At 38.9% G+C, this 19,431-nt stretch overlaps 3 protein-coding genes across 4 annotated transcripts; 1 reads left to right on the top strand and 2 right to left on the bottom strand.

Moving 5' to 3' along the window:
- Window positions 1–1,097: 1,097 nt before the first annotated feature.
- Window positions 1,098–5,632, bottom strand: LOC111600430 (cytosolic 10-formyltetrahydrofolate dehydrogenase). Of its 2 annotated transcripts, XM_023316524.2 has the most exons (4): window positions 5,444–5,632; window positions 3,660–4,043; window positions 1,881–3,602; window positions 1,098–1,818 (listed from the first exon to the last, which is right to left on the bottom strand). In XM_023316524.2, exons 1-4 carry the CDS (start codon window positions 5,447–5,449, stop codon window positions 1,189–1,191), a joined length of 2,742 nt encoding a protein of 913 aa, XP_023172292.1. In that variant the 5' UTR covers window positions 5,450–5,632; the 3' UTR covers window positions 1,098–1,188. The 2 variants fall into 2 exon arrangements, with proteins under 2 accessions (XP_023172292.1, XP_023172291.1); XM_023316523.2 differs by lacking the exon at window positions 5,444–5,632 and having other exon boundaries at window positions 3,660–4,149.
- A 2,110-nt stretch (window positions 5,633–7,742) lies between these two features.
- LOC111600436 (putative gustatory receptor 39b) lies at window positions 7,743–9,157 on the top strand. Its single transcript, XM_023316529.2, has 4 exons — window positions 7,743–8,093; window positions 8,151–8,806; window positions 8,858–9,034; window positions 9,095–9,157. The coding sequence occupies exons 1-4, from the start codon at window positions 7,859–7,861 to the stop codon at window positions 9,155–9,157; spliced, it is 1,131 nt and encodes a 376-aa protein (XP_023172297.2). The 5' UTR covers window positions 7,743–7,858.
- A 2,166-nt stretch (window positions 9,158–11,323) lies between these two features.
- Window positions 11,324–17,185, bottom strand: LOC111600374 (dynein assembly factor 1, axonemal homolog). Its single transcript, XM_023316452.2, has 5 exons — window positions 17,029–17,185; window positions 16,500–16,969; window positions 15,882–15,946; window positions 15,734–15,819; window positions 11,324–15,675 (listed from the first exon to the last, which is right to left on the bottom strand). The coding sequence occupies exons 1-5, from the start codon at window positions 17,168–17,170 to the stop codon at window positions 11,339–11,341; spliced, it is 5,100 nt and encodes a 1,699-aa protein (XP_023172220.2). The 5' UTR covers window positions 17,171–17,185; the 3' UTR covers window positions 11,324–11,338.
- Between the last annotated feature and the right edge of the window lie 2,246 nt (window positions 17,186–19,431).

The raw sequence follows: 19,431 nt of genomic DNA, 5'->3' as shown, positions 1-19,431 counted from the left end.
GTTTAGACTTTACTGATTGCGACGTCGACTAAGACACTATGCAAATTTTTGTTTTGATAGAGAATCAAGCTGAGAGGGCAAGTTGTATTGGCTATGAGCTTATGGATTGGAATATGGCTTATTTTATAGACTGTTATTTGTACCCAATGGATTCTACCACACCTCTCTCTGTCTGTTACATGCATTTTCAATATATAAACGCTGTTCAAGCTGTTCAAACTAAATGCTTTGTAAATGGTCTCGTCTTCAGGGATTACAAAAGTTTAAATGTTTGACTTCTAGGCACATTTGATGCCAAACGCTGTGGTCGCCTCAATTAAATTTTTATTGAAGAAAATTTAATTCATATTATCGCATTAGAGATTATCAGATAATGAATGAAACATTCGGATATGAGAATTTACATTCAGCTTACTTGTAGTGTCGAGTCCACATCTAGATCCACATAAAATCCACAACAAGATCCACATATAAAGATGACAATCAAATAAGGCAATCATAGCTGAAACTAAGACATTTTTTGAGAACGAAACATGTAATTTCAAAATGAATTATTTGAGATTGAGTATGAGCTCTTTATGCTTAGAAATATTTTATAAGTTCAATTCGTAATATTCATGCAGCTTTCATTTAATGAGTTTTCGAATTGATTTAGACAGCTTGAATTGTATACAATGCCAAGTTACCTATGTTTCTTTATATATTCGTGGAATAGAATAACAATAAAAAATATCAGAAAAAGTTGAGACTTTGCTCATCTCAGCATCTCATCATTAGTTGTTACTAAACTTTCTTTGTTTTATAACAAAAAAGTTTATATACTTCACACTTGGAACACTGAAAAAGTTTGTCCAATAAAGCTTTAATTTTTTGTTAAGTTTGTTTCAAAGCAAATTGAAGTCAAGTTTTAAAATAATTGAGTATTAACTCAATTTTTTTTTTGGGGTTTTCTTAAGAAAGTTTCATGGAAGAACTGTTTGAAAGGCATCATAAAATTCTATTGAATATTGAAAATAAAAATGAACAAAGGCAATAATTTATAGATTAACATATTTATTGATTTATATATACAAAGGCTATAGCTAAGCTTAATAGTAATTATGCAATATGTAAGCTAATATTTAACTGGGTTAAGTCTTTTGTGCTCTATTAATAGAATATTGTGAATTTTTTACACTTATTTTCTCTTCAGTACTCGATGGTAACACACTTGGTCTTCAGATACTCGTTGAGCGCCTCCTGGCCGAGATCCTTGCCAAAGCCGCTCTGCTTGAAGCCGCCAAATGGAGCAGCCACATCCGTTTTATTATAGACATTGACGAAGACGGTGCCAGCCTCAATGCGATCGGCAAAGCTAAGTGCCTTGCTAATGTCCTTGGTGAAGACGCCGCTGGCCAAGCCGTATTCAGAGCGATTGGCGCGCGCCATTACCGAGTCGACGTCGCTGCCATTGAACTTGGATATGATCATGATGGGACCGAAGGACTCCTCTTTTGCTATGTACATATCATCCTCGACATCTGTGAAGACGGTGGGTGTAAAGAAATAGCCCTTCATATTGGGCACACGACAGCCGCCATAGACAAGCTTAGCGCCCTCGGCGACACCTTGTTGGCAGTATTCCACCAGCTTATCCATGTGAGCTTTGTGGTTCTGTGGTCCATGTGCTGTGGAACGATTCAGCGGATCTCCAATGGTCATGGAGCGCAGATCCTTCAGCACACGGCGCACGAACTCATCATGAATGCGATCCTCCACGAAGAGACGCCCAGCGGCAATGCAGTTTTCACCTTTGTTAAAGAAGACTGAAGACATGCCCTGCCAAAGAGAAGAAGTCTCAGCTAAGCTATCTCACACATAAGTCAAGCGCCTCTACTTACATGCTTCACAGCCTTGTCCAGGTCGCAGTCAGCGAATATGACCAAAGGACTCTTGCCGCCCAGCTCCAGCGAACATTTCTTCAAATTGGAGTCGGCGCAGGATTTCATAATATGTTTGCCAATGGGCGTGGAGCCCGTGAAGCCCAATTTGCGCACCAAGTGATGGTCGGCAACAGCCTGACCCGCATCGGAGCCTTTGCCAGGTAGAACATTGATGACTCCAGCAGGAAAGCCAGCCAAGACTGTCAGCTCGGCAAACTTCAGAGCTGTCAAGGGGCAAGTTTGCGCCGGCTTAATCAGGCAGGTGTTGCCAGCCGCTATGCACGCAGCCATTTTCCAGGAGAGCATCATCAAGGGGTAATTCCATGGTGTAACCAGGCCACAGACTCCAATCGGTTCCTTGCGCGTAAAAGTCAAAACATTGTTGGGTCTAGCGGGGTTCACGGGTATCGTATTGCCCTGTATCTTATCGCACCAGCCGGCGAAGTAGCGCCAGGCATCGATGGACATGCCGATGTGTGTCTTCAGCGCCAGAGTGTAAACAGCGCCAGAGTCAACCGATTCGATGGTAGCCAAGTCCTCCTTGTGCTGCTCCATCAGGTCCGCCAACTTCAACATGAGTTGGCCGCGCTGCCTGGCTGATACCTGTTTCCACGAGCCAAAGAACGCCTTGTGCGCGGCCTGCACCGCCTTGTCCACGTCGTTGGGGCTGGCACAGGCCACCTTGCAGAGCAGCTGCTCATCGCTTGGATTTATAATATCCAGCACGCGTTGCTCCTCAGCATCCACGAATTCGCCGTTGATGAAGAGCTGTGTGGGCACGCGTATGTCGCGTTTGTTTGCCTTGAGCTGGAAGCCCTGGTACTCCACCTGCTTCCCGCCGGCACCGCCGCTACCTTCGCGCAAGGTGCGAATGAGCAGGTCGAAGAACTCGTCGAAGACCGGCGCCATAAACACGTGCTCGTTCTCCAGCGGCACATCGAATGCATCCTTGACCTCCTCGACCAGACGCACCACATCCATTGAGCCAGCGCCAGCGGCAAAGAAATCTGTGGCTCCTTCAATGGGGGCCTTCAATATGGCCTGCCATATGCTCGATAGCTGCGCCTTCTTGGCCAGCTCATCCTCGCTGAAGTCTGTTATGGGCTGATGCTCAGCCTGCTTGAACCAATCGCTGGCGTTGATCATTTTGGTGCCGCGCTTGATGCGGCGCACATTGACGAAGGCGCCATCGGTGCCCTCGATCAGGAGGCCGCCCTCATGCACCCAGGCGGGCTTCGCCAAGCCAACCAGCTTCAAGGGTTTGCCATTTTTGACGGGTCCAGCGGAATAGAGATGTGCTCCAAAGAAACGCACCTGCTCCTCAGTGCCATCGTCGAGCACCACTGTGGCTATGGCTCCCGGCACTGAGTCCAAGCCGCGCACGAAATTCCAAATGCGCTTAGCTGACTGATCGAGGCACAGCCGTTGATTCTCTGCCTTAAACATGGCTGGATCATAGGTGGCGCCCACCTCGGTTTGCACTATCTTCGGCGCTGTGCCATTGGCTACCATGTCCACAGCCAAGCCCATGGCCTTTACGCCCTCTGGGTAAAGGAATCTCTTATAGATGGTGTCCAAGGTGTCTGTGGGCTCGAGATTCGTTTGGCGCTGCAGCAGCAATGGTCCCGTGTCCAAGCCATCATCAGCCCAGAAAATGCTGAAGCCAGCGACCTCATCGCCCTGTTGAGCATGAGCAGATTAAGACTACGAATTCAGCTACGAAAAGATTGAGCTCACCTCGATGAGTGTCCACGATATGGCACTGGCACCACGATGCCGAGGCAATATGGATGGATGATAGCAAATGCTGCCCAAACTAGCGCCATCAATCACCTCCATTGGTATGAACTGTGAGCAAAAGGGCAGCACATTCAACTCTGCCTTCACGGACTTATACTGTTCCAACACCTCGGGCAGAGCGATGCCCTTGCGTCGCCAGCTGGCAAACTTAAAGACGGGTATATTGTGGTTGGCAGCTGTGGTAGCCAAGACATCCTCTCGGCTGCCCTTGTCCGGTATGGTAAACACGCCCACTACTTGGAACCTCGAACGCTCCAAAATGAGCTCCAACACATCAGCAGCAAAATTGCTTTGACCAATAATCGCGATGCGCAGATTCGACTGTAAACAGTAATGATACCGAAATGGAATACGCATTATAAATGAAACCACAGTCTGTTAAATATAAATATCATATAAAAAACCCAAAGGTACAAAATTGCAAAAATCTTCTAATCTGTAATATGCACATTAATTTATTGTCCACTCATCATTTTCCTGAACTCTGAAATAGCAAAAGAAATCATCTCCGTACATTTGTTCGATTGAACGTAAACTCATAGAGAACTAAAAAAGGCAAATTTTATATTTGCTGTCCAAGTTATATGAGATAGTGAATCGCTTCGAAGAACCTTCAAATATCGTTTGGAAAAACTGTTTGTATGCATCGAACAAGGTCAAGAGATTAGATGGACCTAAGCCAATAAATGCCTGTGTATAGCAATAGAGCTGAATTTGGTTAAGAATATATATAAAATATTACAATGAGTTCTGAAAAGTCAGCAGAAAGAACAGCGAGAAGAGAAAGACGAGGGAGAATAGAGTATAGGTAGGATTGAAGTAAAAGGCAGCTGTTGACACTTTTCATGAAATTGAAATTTTTACGGCTAGCAAAGAGGAAAAGAAAATATGGTTTAAACAACTACCAAGATTATTCAGACTGAGCGAGTACATCTATACTTAAATATAGTATATATAACCAGTATATATAATTTTTAAATATGAGCATAACTTGAATAAAATTCTAAAAAAAAAAAAAAACAAAATAACTTTATAAAAAAATAAATTAAATTCAATTTAATAAGTAAAAAATATTCTAGAAATAATGTATTAAGCAAAAAAAATTGTATGTATATATATATAATATAAATTTATATGTTTAATACATTTTTTCTAGAATATTTTTTACTTATTAAATTGAATTTAATTTATTTATATATATATATAATATATCTTTATATGTATACATATATTTATATATATTTTTTGTTTTCTTTTATGTATTTTGTTTTCTAATATGTAAATATATATTTTTTGTTTAATAAATTGTTTCTAGAATGTTTGTATTTTTTTTATTTATTGAATTGAATTAAATTTATTTATTTTATAGTTTTTAAGTAATTTTGTTTGTTTTTAATTTGTTTATTTAATTTAATTAAATATTTTAGTTACTCAATTTATTTTTATTTATTTATTTAAAATTTATCATTCTTCAGTAATCTCAAACACAGAGGTTAAGCAATTTTAAATCAATTTTTAAGACTAGCAGAAAATAAAAAATATTTGCATAACACTATGAGCAAACTAAAAATATTCATGCCAAAAAGTGTTCCTTCATTAATATAAATGCACTTTTTTAAATAAATTTTAGCTAACAAAAAATTGTTAAACTTTAAAACACAACTAATTGGAAAATATTTAAACGAAAAGATTTGAAAAGTATATAAAATTTGTATACTAACATTCATTTTTGTGCACTTTGTAATTTTGACTATTTAACACACTCTCAAAACAGTTGAATTTGTTAACAATTTCTTTATATTTGCTTATCACTTGCGAACTACTTTTTCCACTTCAAATTTACTTGCTAATCTAATGAGTTTTAGTTTTTATTTTTTAATAATAATTAAGAAGAAGCGGGCTGCAAAGCGTTTGAACAACTTCTCTTAACTGAATCGCATCGAGCGTGCGGCTCGTATTTATACCTAGAGCCGGGGCAAATTATTATCAGCTGTTTCTAGCAATAAAAACAACAACAATAAATATATAAATATATACATCAGCATAGGCATGCACTCGCACTCACATACTTTTACTTTTTCAATATTTGAATAAACAACAAAAAGAAAAAATTAATCGTTGAACAATTCGGTTATCAGTTTCAGAACGTAGGTTTGGTCAAGCGCGTTGATAAGGCCCAAATCGGATGCGAAGGCCGACACTAAGTGGAAAGTTTGGTAACAAACACCTCGAAGCACAGTTTATATTTGCCATGGCTTGTGCTTTGTATTAAATTACATTAACATCGATTTAGGTGTGAGGTTTCTAGGTATAAGTTGAACTCAAGATTGACAAAAAGTGAATCACAAAAATATCAATTTCTGCAAATAATAATAATGTCTGGCTTGAACTAGTTATTGGGCAAGTGGACTGTAAGAGTTATCAGCGCTCACGATCGATTAGTGTGAAATATATTATTTGTAAAGGGGGCGCAACACATAACCAGGCAACGGCTCTAATCGGTGTTAATACAAAGATTTGCTTCTACTTGGACGTATTACTTATATAGCTCAAGCTTTGACAGTCGGAAATAATTGCTAATTATTTGGCATACATTTTGTATTTGATGCTAGAACTAATCTTTATTCAGTAAGACTTGTTAATTCATTTGCAAATTATTCTATTTTATTAAATGTAATTTAGGGCATAATGTTTTTGTGGAAATGTACGTAACAGGCTGAAGATGCAGACTCCATAAACTATATAAACTATGAAGGTCGACTTAGCTATGTTCGTCTGTCCATACGTATGAATGCAGCCATCTCATAAGCCATAAAAGCTAGAAGCTTGAATTTTATTCTCGATAACTTATCGATAATGATCGATCATTTTATATGATTTTTTAAGCGTAACTTAATAGTATAGACGAGCTTTAGTATATATACAAAAAAAAGTTGTCATTTTCTGTTTTGAAAAAAATTTTTTTTTTAATTTTTTAAATATACATATAAAATAAAAGTTATTTCAGCTCAGCTCTTGTGTTAGTGTGCATGTGAATGTGTATGCGTATGCATTGTGTATCATGTATGTGTTTGTATGTAATGATTGAAATATCAGCTGTTTGCAGGGTGCGAGTATATGCTAGTCGGGCACTCTTGGCTCGCGCTCTCATAACTTTTTTTTATTATATAGAAGTATTATTTTTTTCTAAGTTTTTAATTTTTTAAAGTTATAAAATATTATTTATATTATTAAAAAATATTATTTATTTATAACTATATATATTTCTATACCATCATTTTTACATAATTTATTATATTATAAATTTAATATATATTTTTTTTTGGTATATTTTTATAAAAGCATAAAATAATTACTGTCATATTTTTTAATAAGAAAACATTTTTTTTTTTGATTTTAATATTTTTTATTTTTTCAATTATTTTTTGCAATATTTATTATTTATCGATTTTTTATATTCTCAATTATTTTTTGCAATATTTATTATTTATTGATTTGTGAGCATAGTAATGTAATTGTTTTATTTTTATTTTTTATTTCAATTTATATTAGCAACATTTATAATAATTTTTTTGATTACTATTAAGCAATTTATCATTCTTATCATTTGGCTTATCATTTGCTATCATCGCCATCAGCATAATCATTTAATAACATAATTATCTTTCCCATTATTATTGTTATTCACAACAATATTTTTTTCATAGTATAGCTCATTATTTGTTGGTATTAGTTTAATTTTGTTGTATAGTACTTATACTATTTTTCATGCCCTTTGCAGCATAGACTATGCTGTTTCAGGAACTGCGTTTCAAGAGTACTTCAATTGTATTTTCCTACAATACTCAATGTAACTCTATATATATCTGAGCACATAGTTATATATATATATAGTAAATATAGATATATATGTATATGCGCGCTACTCGAATTTAGAATTTAAGAATCTACCGCAAACTATCTTTGTTAATTGATTTGTTTTGTTCACGCATTACGCTTTTTCCATTTCAGCTAATTATTTTGCATTTAATTAGCAAGCATATCAAATGGGATTAATCAACGAAGGTTTCTAGCGAAACTCTCTCTTTCTCTCCCTGACTACTACTTAGTATCCATTGGCACTTTCTCAACGGAACATGTTATTTGCTCTGCAACGTTATATCAAATACTTCGCTGTGTTGGGCCTGGTGCCTTGGGTGAACGAAAAGTCGAGCAAGCAGCATTACCAAAAGATCTATACGCTAATGCTAATACTCTCAAATGTCGGCGTGGCTCTCTATAAGATCATTTTCCGACCGCCCGAGGGAGATTTGTTAGTTTCACTGCTGGTCAGCTGCATCGTATTTGTATGCCAAATTGTTACCATGACAGGCGTGTATCCCAGCTCTCTCCATGCTATATAGTATATATATGAATTATTCCGTTTAGTTATTGAACTGCAAGTGATGTGCCAGTACAATGGATACTACGAGTTCTGTCTGCAGCTGAAGTGTTTGCGCTTGCACTTCCAGTGCGAGTTGCAGCAGCCGATCAGGAACTTACCCTGGAGCAGATATGTCAAATTTTATGCTCTGGGCATTATCAATATCGTTGTCTTTATTCCGTCTATATATGTGGCCGTGAATTCGGACTACATCGGCTACTTTTGGTACTCGCTGGCCGCAGTTATCATCAATCGATATCAATGCCTGCTGCTGCTGCTCTATGTGGATCTCTTGGGCTATCATGCGGAGCGTTTGGATCAACGTCTGCAAGCACTCCACAGCTATCGTCAGCTGGGCACCCAGACCATATTGGACACGAAGTTCGAGCAAATGTGCTCGTTGGACCATCTGTTGAGTCTGAAACGCGCCTACATGGAGCTCTATCGCCTGTTTGAACTTTACAACAGTTTGTTTGGCTGGTCGATTGTCAGCATCTTTGTCGTTATGTTTCTGGACAGCATCATTAATATCTATTGGTCACTCCTTGTGCTGATTAAGATCTACAAGTTTGGCTTCATCTTCATGACCTGTGCCACCTTTGTGCCGTTGCTTATACTACTTTTCACCTTTTGCCATTGCGGCGAGTACTGCAAGCGACAGGTGACTAGTTGGATCTTTTTGGCTATATCTGACTAAATTGCTTTCCTATAGCACATGCTGATAGGCAGCCATGTGAGGGCCCTGGCCTGTGCCGCCCAATGCCAGTCGGTGCCGCCTCCATTGGCCTATAATGCGGTTCTGGCTGAGTTCGCCATGCAGGTGGAACAGGATGCTCTGGCTATCAGCGCTGAGGGCTTTATGGACATCGACTATAATCTGCTAATGTCGGTAGGCTTTTAGTTTCCTTCGTAGCTAATTACGTTTAACTCAATCGAACTATTTCTACAGATCTTCACGGCCATGGTTACCTATCTGATAGTGCTCATGCAATTCGGCTCGTTGTATGCTTAGACCTGTGTCTGGAGATTGGAAATTTTGATTGTGAAAATAATTGTGAAAAATTCAATTTGATCGAATTTATTTATTTTTTATTTTATTAAATTTATGTATCTAAATGTAGGTAGAATCGAATAAATATTTGGGTATGGTCGTTAAGCATTGTGTATGCATTGCTTTACACTTTAAGTGACTTGTATATACCCTGTATATATTAGACACAGACATTGGGCTTAACTCAGACTTATTTATTTATTTTATTTTTATTTTTTTAATTGCTGTTTTTATTTGCAATCTGTCTACATTTTCTCAGCATCATTTATATTTCAGTGTAACTAGCTTATAAAGCTCTTTGAAGTAAATTTCAGCTTGTCCTCTTCCTCTACAATATCATACGAAATCTACTATATTGCATGATATATGTTGCAGGTACTTCGCCAGGCTGTTACAGTTAGCCAACTAAATAAACTTCCCTCTCTGAAGCTGCCTTACACCTGTTAACCAAGCGTTAATCTTCTTCTTTCTATGTGCTCTAACCAACCTCTGTCATTAGTATTCCTGCTTCCAGCTCCATAGACCCTTTGCCAAGCATCTTAGCCTTTGCACATTTGCTTCAATATGATCTTTAATTTGGCTTCATATAATTTCCGACAGCTCAACTTCTTCTTCACAGTACAAGAAATTTAGCTCCAACTAAGGCAGATACTTGAGAAACTGACCAGAGCAGTTGCTGGTGCTAATGAGCTTCAAGCTTGCCAAGACCTGACGAGGATCAGTGTGGATTACTTTCTAGTCAGTCTCTTATAGCAACCAAACTCAAGATTGTCTATGCAGAACAAGGCTGCGCTGTGAGGCTGCTGCCAGGTCTCATAGGTGTCAGCATTCGCAGACAGATCTCCAAATATAAGTAAATATACTGCCAGGGACTTAATGGAACTGAAGCAGTTCAAACTTTGATCTAGAAGCCGTTTCCCTGTGTACTGAGTTCCTAGAATGGTCAGACCTGGGGCAATCAATTCCAAAACAAATTTTCTTCCTTTTTCGTAGTCCAAGTCGATGAGATCTCTACTTCTGAATGGCTATGCAGCAGTTCAACAGCTACTGCCAGCGACAGTATTGCTACTGGCAGACCACAGACGAGCAGCAGCAATTGGCTTTGCCTCAAGTATCCAAGCTCAACTGCGTCATCTATTCAGACACTCCTAACTAAAGTACTCCAATTCCTCGGCAACTTCTCAATGAAATCGAAACTAACAAAATAGTAAGGGAAAGTTTTTAGTTGACCGATAAAATTGTACATTGAACGTCGATCAGCACTCACTGGCCTACTTTGGCCCCCTCACCCAGTCACCCAGTCGGCTGTTCCGGCGCAAACCGCTTGCCGAACGTGATATAGATAAGATTATGAAATGACCAAAATGAAATGATTATAAAATTCGGGAAATAGAACTGGTTGAAACCAGATTCAAGGTATTTTTATACCCAAATCATCACGTATAATCGCTAAAGTGCTTAAATACATGAAATATGTTTTCAAAAAAACGAAATATCTCGCTATAAATATGTATGTGACCCCCCCCTCAAGAGTTCTTAACTGATAGCTGTTGTCAGCTGACGGAATTCGAGTTCTTATAACATATACACAAATGATTTTCAGCCGTATTATGCAATGGCATCCACATAGCCTACAGCCGAGTCCAATAAACTGTGCACGCACTCTCCAGCTGTACGTTGCTGATATTTGGACGTCTATGGGAATAGTGCAACATTCTTATTTTCAATGTATTATTTTCGAAGCGATAAGCGCTGCGACGATAACCTGATCGAGTGCCCTCGGCAAAGTCATCTAAACAAAGCAAAAAAACCGGTTTGGGCTCTGTGCGCAAACCGGTTTCAAGTGGCTCAGGATGTGCCAATTTTGATAATTAATCGATCGAGCGGTAAATAAAAAAAAAACTGAAAGGAAAATATAATCTAGCTCTAATCTTTCGCACTTAATATATATTTATAAATCATGTACGTGGTTTGTACTTTTCATTTGCCTTTCGCCATTAATTGCCCTGTGGTTGAAACCGGTTTTTGGCATCGCAATGTTATCAAAGGGGTCAAAACGCTGCCCACACGTGGCTAGGTAAGCACACATATTATTTAATACAAAATTGGTGATTTATTAATAAAAATAAACTCAAATTTCAATTATTTTTTCAATTCATAGGTGACTTGGGCGCTGACGCTAACCTCCTTGACTACGGCATTGCCATCATCACTCAGTATTTCCAGATTACATTCAATTTCTTCGGTCTTCAGCTCAGGTATTGTGTGGAAGCTGTCGTCATCCGTATTCTCTTCAAAGTAATCTAGTGTTATTACGGGTTTCGATGGACTCCCGGCCAGCTTTTGGTCAGCGAATAATTCTTCCGGCTTCAGATTCGAGTTTTCATTCTCATCTGCTGGCTTAGTATGCTCAGGACTCGGTTCTCCTGTCACTTCTACAGGCTTTTCATTCTCCTCTTCCGGCTCTACCTTCACTTGTTCCTCTTCTGGCTTAGTCTGTTCTTCAGACTTCCGCTTTGGGTTCTCACTCTCCCCTTCTGGCTCTACCTTCACTTCTTCAGACTTCAAATTTTGGCGCTCCTCTTCTGGCTGTTTGTCTTCAGACTTCCGCTTTGGGTTCTCACTTTCCTCTTCTGGCTTAGTCTGCTCAAGACTCTGTTCATCCTCCTTCACTTCTTCACACTCAACATTTGGATTCTCATTCTGGTCTGCTGGTTCAGCATGATCTGCACTCTGCTTATCTCCCTCCACGACTTCGTCATTAGCTACTTCGGACTCCTTCGGAACTTGCATATTTTCGGGTCTTGCGCTCTTTATTTGTGTCTCGCATTCTTCGTAGATAATATTCAATTTCTTAAGACTTGCCTCTAGCTCATCTTCTTCCTCGTCCTCCTCGCTTTCCTCCTCATTGAATTGACTCTTGTCCAACAACTTGAGCTCATCGGCCTCGATGAATTCGCTCAATTTCTCCGATATTTTCGCCCATTGGCGCTTGGCATTGCGCGCCAGTTCGCCAATGGCTCCATTGGAATCCGTTTCATCATCGTCCTCAGGCTTAGTTAGCTCCGAATTCGTTTCCACTTCCCAACTTTCGTCATCGACGTCTGTTGTCTGCGCCGATTCCGAATCTTGTTTTTCGTTTTCGGACGCCGCATTTTCTACTCGATCTATGGAATTTTGACTGGCCCAAGCCCGCAGAGGCAAACTGAATAGTTGTTTGCGCAAGGCATCTTCATTTTCGCGCTCAAGCTTGAGGCCGTCCTTATCAAACTGATTGCTAAACAATTCATTGAGCGCGCCCTCGGGCAGCCTAGGCGGCTCTACAACGGGTATATCCTCGCCAGATTCATAGTCTGTCGATGTATCCGATATAATATCATCATCTATAGTGACATTGGCATTAGGTGCGGGCTTCACTACGGCATTAGCCGTTTCCTCAGGCTTTTCATTGCTCGTTTGCTCTTCAGCTTTTTCGGATATTTGCTCGCTGTTCAAAGGTCTATCCTCTGGCTTCATTTCGCCTTCCTCTGTCGCTGCTTCGACTTGATCTCTTTGTTGTGCCTCCTCATTCGAAATTTGACTCTTTATTTCGCATATTTTGCAACTGCCCAGAGTTAATTTTATGGTTGGCAGCTCCTGGAGATTGTCCGAGTCCCTTGGTTCTTCCTGCTGCACCTCCGCGAGTTGCTGCCTCAACTCCTCCTCTTTGGGTCCTTCCAGGCTGTTTAGCATCACTAACAGATTTGTGGTAGCCCTCGCCTCTTCGAGCTCGCTTTCAAGCTGATCCCTGATTGATTTGCATTTCAATTTATGTGCGCCGAGGTCCTTGGACAGCTCCTCCATCTGACGTTCGCGCTCCTCCTGCAGCTGCTGGCGTCCGATCAGGTCTTTAAGCATTTCATCTTGCTTCACCAGTGCGCCAGGATTTTCGGCCTTCTGCGCGCCATCGTCTGCAGTGAGTTCGTCGTAGCTGCGCATGCCCTCCACAGTTATTTCGCCATCCGTGCCAATCACCTTTTGCAGGTCCAATTTGTCCATGAACTCGGAGTCTAGCGAGTTGAAGGCAGTTCTCGCTTCTAGGGAGTAGAACTTGTCGCTTGACTGATCCGCCGCACTGTCGCCGTCGTTTAGCTCAGTCAGGGATAACGGTTCTTTGCTGATCTCCAGTTCAGCTGGATCGGCTTTGGGCCACATTTCGCGTGAGTTTCTATTCTCCTCGTGCGGTTCTTCGGCCGTATCGTACTCATCAACGGATTGTTCGGACTCATTGCCCGACTCACTCTCAGTATCACTGATCAGAGCAGGCGGTGGCGGCAGATCGAGCAGCTCACCTGTGTCCTTCTTTTTAATCATCAGCTTATTGTCCACTACCTCGAGTGAGTCCTCGAAGTTGTCACGTTTCGAAAAGCAACGCGTTGCCATGGCCGCAACGTGTCGCTTTTTCTTCTCCTGCTCTTTGGCCAGCTGTGCCTCCACGGCTTGTGGACTCTCATCCATGTAGGCGTTAAGCATTTTTGACTTCAGCAGCGTTTTAGCCGCATTCACCTTCTCCGAGCTAGTTGTGGCATTTCTGTCCAACTTTCTTTCGTTCTTGCGTTCGTTGACCGAACTAAGGAAATTGCCAAAGGCATCCAGACACTCACGCAGCGACTTGCCACCGGCTGGATCCTCAAGCTCTGGTGGCACAATCGGCTTGGTCTTGGGCTCAGCTGAATAGCTGTATTCTTCATCGGATTCAATGAGTCCGAAGTCAAAGCATTTTATATTCTGTCCGTTGATTATTTCCTGATATTGCAGCTCATCGATGAGCTCGTGGATAAGCGAGGCGCAGACCTCGTCGAGCGGTGGCTCCGGCACCTTGTCGAGTATTTCGTCCTCTACGTTAGTTATGTCATACAGGACATCTGTCTCATCCTCCAGCTGCTGCAGCAGGTCCCGCAACGAATTCTCATCGGCTTCCAATTGTCGACTCATTTCCTCACAGATTAGTTCAGCTTGTTCTACGGACGTTTTTTCACTCAACGGCTTCACTCTGTACACGTCATCGTCAGCCAGTTCGCTGTCCACGGTACGAGTCTCCTTGATGGTTAACTGACGCATACACTCTTCCTGGCGCCACTCGTAGCTGGGCGTATCGCAGCCCGCGCCGAAGACACGCGTGGGCACATCATCCGTGCAAACATCCAGGGCCTTGGCGAAGGCAGCGTCTATGGCATCTTCCTTGTCTTGCTCCGTTTGTATCTCCTCAGTCAGGACTTTCTTTTGCTGCTCCTCGGTGGCTTTCTTCTTTTCAATGTCCTCAGAAATGCGCTCTCGGCGCACACTGAACTCCTCGATGATGCGCAGGGAATGTGTTACCGTTGTCAATTCAACGCATTTCTTTCGGTCCGCCTCCTTCTCCTCGTCGGAGCTGTTGTTGCCAGTGGTCTTGTTGTTCGGTTGTTCGAGCGTGGCACGTATTTCCTCTAACGGCTGATTCAGCTCCTTTAAGTCGTCGTCCATCTGGCTGCTCAGCTCATTCATATTATACTCGACAATATCATTTGCCTCCGCGCATTCCTCTTCATATTCCAATTGTTCCTTAGTTTTGATTATATCATTTGACGTAGTCTTTGATGTTGACTCACTGCTTGCATTAGGCAGTAGCTGTTCACTGGAGTGTTCCTTCTCTAACATTGCCGTGTTGAACTCGGGTTGTTCTGCAAATATTTCCTCTCCGTAGGATTCATACATTCTGTCTACGGCTTCCTGTTTGAGCTGCTCGGCTGTTGGCGGGCCATTATCATTTAAAGCTATATCTTTTAATTTCTGGCACGATTTGTCCAGATCTGCTCTGGCATCTTGTTGATCCAGCTCAGAGCCGCTTTCTGCTGCAGTTATCAGAGCTGGCATTTGCTCTACTTCCTGCACTGCCTCTTGCTCCACCTTCTGCTCTTCTTTAGGTTCCTCTAGTTTATTCTCTGCCAGCTTGCCAACCTCTTCCTTCTCCTGCTCAGGTTGTACTCTGGCTTTCTTGCATTCCACCGCGAGTGGTTCGAGCTTGACTTCCTCTATGAGCAGACGTTTCACACCTCGTGCATCGTCAGCTTTCACCTCATCAGCATTATTTGTATTATCGCCAGGTGCTTCCTGCTCATTATTTGCATCGTCAGCGAATTGCGTTTCGTATAGCACCTTTGGACGTCCGTCCAAAGGCTTCGCTCGACGATTGCTCAACTGCTCGGCTAAGTCATCATCGTGTGAACCGTTGTCAGCAGCCTCATCCGCTATATCAGAACTGTCCGAGCTTTCGCTAACTTTCGCATTATCGCCAGATACTTCACTCCATATATCATCCACACAACCGTATTCCAGCTCAGCCTTGACACGTGTCTTTTCGGCACCTTTATCGGCATCGCCTTCTGCTTCCGAATCGGTTGAGCTGATCAATGCAGCTTGCTGATCCGGCGGACGATGACGATTGCGCAGCTTGATGGTATCTAGGAAATTGAAACTTCTAGCTTATCTATAGATATTACAAATATCTAAAGTACTTACAGTTCACGCTGTCACGCATTTTCTTACGATCGGCACGATTCCAGCGCATATTCTCCTTACGCTCGCCTTCGTAGCCCTCACGTTTCCTAAATTATAGAAAAAAAGTACATCTGGAATAGAACTGTATGTAGTCAAAGCTTTATATTACCAAGCCTCGGCACAAGCACGATCACGTGGAAATACAGGACGACTGTCCAAGTAGGTGAGCTCTTTCTACAGTTGAGAAAATAAGATAAGATTTTATATATATTTTATAAGGCATGACATACTTTTCAAGGGCTACAGTTTATAGTAAAAAATTATCAGAAATTTTATATATAGTTTAAGGAAATTATTAAAAATTTGTATATGATATTGGTGTAGTAGGGCGGCTATATATGAAAGTATAGCCTTTGCAGGTCTCGTTACTAAAGTTACCATAATTTTAATAACTTAAAAATGTTGTCCTATATTTTAATAATCTATTTCATTTCTGAATCAAAGCTCAGATTTGTCTATAAAAAAATTATTTAAAATGTATACTTACCTTCTATATGCGGAAATTATTATTATTTCTATAAAATATTTACTTATATAAAAAGTACTATTTTTTCAATTTATATTTCAATTTAAAAAAGTTAAGAAATTAATTATTTTTTGCTAAATTTTGCAAAAAGATATTAAATCACATTCCCCTTTTACCTCATTTCATAAAAATATGTATATATAGACACTTCATCTATCGCTATGACAACTTAATCCCACCACAAACCCTTTTAATACTTACGCAGGCTAGAATCAAAGTCTTCCGATATTGGGGTAAGCGTGAGACGACAGGATTTCCTTGTAGCACCAAAACCTTTAAGCAGGGCATCTTCTCGAAGATCTTAACCACCAAAATATCATCAATGCGATTGTTGGACAAGTCCAGCACAGACAAGGTCTTACAGTCCACCAGTCGAGCGAGACTCTCGCTATCCTTCAAATAGTTAGACGATATATTAAGGGTATTCAAGACGGGCAAGATCTCAGAGCCGATGTTCTCAATCAGACGTATATGATTCGAGCTAAGATTCAGCGTGTCCAATTCGGGGCACGAGGCCAAGTTCTCGATGCGCTTGATGAGATTGTTCTGCAAAAAGAGACAGCGTAGCTTGCTCTGTTTCTCCAGACCCTCGATTTCCGAAATGGCATTGCACTCGAGCCACAAACACTTGAGCTCCGTATACTCGTCCAGGCACTCAATATACTGATAGCCTGTAAATGATACGAAACTTAAGGGGAGATCAATTTCAGTCGCATCGGATCTCATTTACCCTGATAGTGCAAATAGAGCACATCGTTCAGACGCGGCGTCTGATATAGCTTATCCTTCTTGCACAGATCTCGCAGTCCCTGCTGGGTCATGCGATGCAGTCCGGTTACCTCCTTGCGAGGCGCCGCAGCGGCTTTAGACATTATTTATAATATATATAGATATATAATTTTTTTTATGTATATATTGTTTATTACTGATATATTTAAAAATGCAACTCGTTTCCAAATGTTTGTTGCAATATGTCTAACAAAATTGTTGGCGTAGTTGACGGCGCTTGTTAGGTTTGTTTATTATTATTGAACAAACATCAAACTGAAGTCGTTAGGGACAACCATATACAGAATTATATAATATATGTATGTAACGTAAGAAATTGATTGGAAACGGATTGCTATGATACAAACCTTATAGAGTATTAATTTGGCAAACGAAACATTAGAGACACTCCCGCATATTAATGCTGCTCTTTAGAGCTGGCTTATGCTCAGTTATATATAGACATTTTTAAACTGAATTGCTTTAAGCTACTGTTATTTCAGCAACTTAATATACCTTATGCTAAGAATTATTAGAAAATATATATAATAATTTTACATATAATTATATTTACATATATTATAATAATTATATTCATGTTCATTAAAAACATAATATTCATATTTATTATTTATTTTATATTTTATATATACCTAATACGATTGCAAATAATATTTAAAGATTATTAAACACTTTTTAACACTTGCCACAAATATTAAAACTAAAAAAAAAATAAATGTAGTTGGCAAAAACTGTATTTGGTTGAAGAAATAAAAAACCATTTTTTAGATCTGCTAAAAATAAAATAAAAAATATTTTAATTTAATATTAAATATTCAAAATATACAATTTATATGAAGCAGCTGAAATCTAAATCGGAGAAGATTGTATTCAAAATACTTAGATAATTATTGAGACTGAATTTAAATACATAAAATAATAAAATAAAATATTCAATTAGCTTTGTTCCAAATTTGTATACGCCTAAGCTTAAATAACAATTTTCAAAGGAAATTTAATCATAGTGTATAAAATAATAATTAAACAATTATTTTGATTTTTAGAGCATTCAACGTACTGCTTGGTAGACGAGTTGTTCATGAGCTTCCCTGGTTTTTTCTGCAACCAATCAATGGGGGTAATCTAGATTGAAGGCCCAAGCTTAGTGCATATACATTTTGTTATTATATTCGCCGAAAGTCAGTTCTAGTTTAAAATAAAATATTTTAAGTAATAAAAAAAGTTCGATATAGTTAGAGATGCTTGATCTTTAATATAAAATATTGTGTAGTATATTTTAAAGAATCTGTATGCTAAGTAATAATAAATTACATATATCATGCATATATACTATATATAAGTAGCAACCGATATTTAATAAAAAACTAGTTTTTAGAATATACTATACTATATCTTTTATTTTTCTATAATAAACCAATAGATTGATCAAATACCAATTGAGAAACAAATTCTTGTCTATTCAACTCATAGTAAAAATATGAATTTATTCTGCTTATGCATTAGCAATAATGCCATTTTATGTTCAACAAATTATTTATATAAAGTTACGTCAAGTTTATTTAAGAAGCTATCGGACAACAAAAATAAAAATATTTGATATATGCTAGAAAGCAAGTCAATGCTATAATAAAAAAAATCAGCATATATCTATCAAAATTCGTTTTTCAATAATTTGAACTGATATAGTCTACAAATTGTCTCTATATAAGTATACATTTTTTATATACTCTATCTACCACTATCATAAACAAGCCATTTCGCCTTAGCTTGACAATTCATCAATTAAAGAAATCATTTTCCACGTATTAATTTCCACATCAAATTTATTATATTCATTCCTTTCGTTTATTGATTCTTAAGTTTTTCAGTGCTGCACAAATATTTCAACTCATATCATATTTAAAATACATACATATTCGAAATGCATATTGAGAATTAAAAAATCGTGCTGATTTAGACAATTGCTTAGATAAAATTTTGTCATTTTATTTTTGCATTTCAGATAATCTAACATTGAATTGTAATATTCACTATTTGTGATCATTTTGAGAGTTGCGTTTAATAAGCACGCTGCTTAATTAATTTAATTTAAATTAGTTCGATTTCCAACTGTAAATTCGCTTTCAGACAGTTTTCTTTACTTTTGCTGTATTTTTTCTTTCTAGGAGTCGCCAAGATATGTAAAATTCTCCCAAATATCGTTTTACTTTATAATACAAATACAAATACAAATACAGTCACATAGATATTCATTGTATATATAAATAATTATATATATGTATATAGGGTATGTTTGTGTATTGCTAAAATTTTTCCGTGTGTGTGTAAAATGCAGTGTTCTGTT

Source organism: Drosophila hydei, unplaced genomic scaffold (genome assembly GCF_003285905.1).
Source record: "Drosophila hydei strain 15085-1641.00,03,60 unplaced genomic scaffold, DhydRS2 tig00008124-arrow-arrow-pilon, whole genome shotgun sequence".
In the NCBI taxonomy this organism is placed as follows: Eukaryota; Metazoa; Arthropoda; class Insecta; order Diptera; family Drosophilidae; genus Drosophila; species Drosophila hydei.
Note: the sequence above shows the minus strand (reverse complement) of the source record. Positions and strands in the feature narration are given on the sequence as shown.

Excerpts from the sequence above, each read along its gene's own strand:
- LOC111600430 (XM_023316523.2), bottom strand. The coding sequence starts at position 4,079 with ATGCGTATTCCATTTCGGTATCATTACTGTTTACAGTCGAATCTGCGC. Across the intron at positions 3,603-3,659 it reads TATCGTGGACACTCATCGAG|GGCGATGAGGTCGCTGGCTT; the intron begins GTGAGCTCAATC and ends CATGCTCAACAG. Across the intron at positions 1,819-1,880 it reads TGGACAAGGCTGTGAAGCAT|GGCATGTCTTCAGTCTTCTT; the intron begins GTAAGTAGAGGC and ends TCTCTTTGGCAG.
- LOC111600374 (XM_023316452.2), bottom strand. The coding sequence starts at position 17,170 with ATGTCTAAAGCCGCTGCGGCGCCTCGCAAGGAGGTAACCGGACTGCAT. Across the intron at positions 16,970-17,028 it reads GCTCTATTTGCACTATCAGG|GCTATCAGTATATTGAGTGC; the intron begins GTAAATGAGATC and ends TATCATTTACAG. Across the intron at positions 15,676-15,733 it reads AATGCGTGACAGCGTGAACT|ATACCATCAAGCTGCGCAAT; the intron begins GTAAGTACTTTA and ends TCAATTTCCTAG.
- LOC111600436 (XM_023316529.2), top strand. The coding sequence starts at position 7,859 with ATGTTATTTGCTCTGCAACGTTATATCAAATACTTCGCTGTGTTGGGC. Across the intron at positions 8,807-8,857 it reads GCGAGTACTGCAAGCGACAG|CACATGCTGATAGGCAGCCA; the intron begins GTGACTAGTTGG and ends GCTTTCCTATAG. Across the intron at positions 9,035-9,094 it reads ACTATAATCTGCTAATGTCG|ATCTTCACGGCCATGGTTAC; the intron begins GTAGGCTTTTAG and ends CTATTTCTACAG.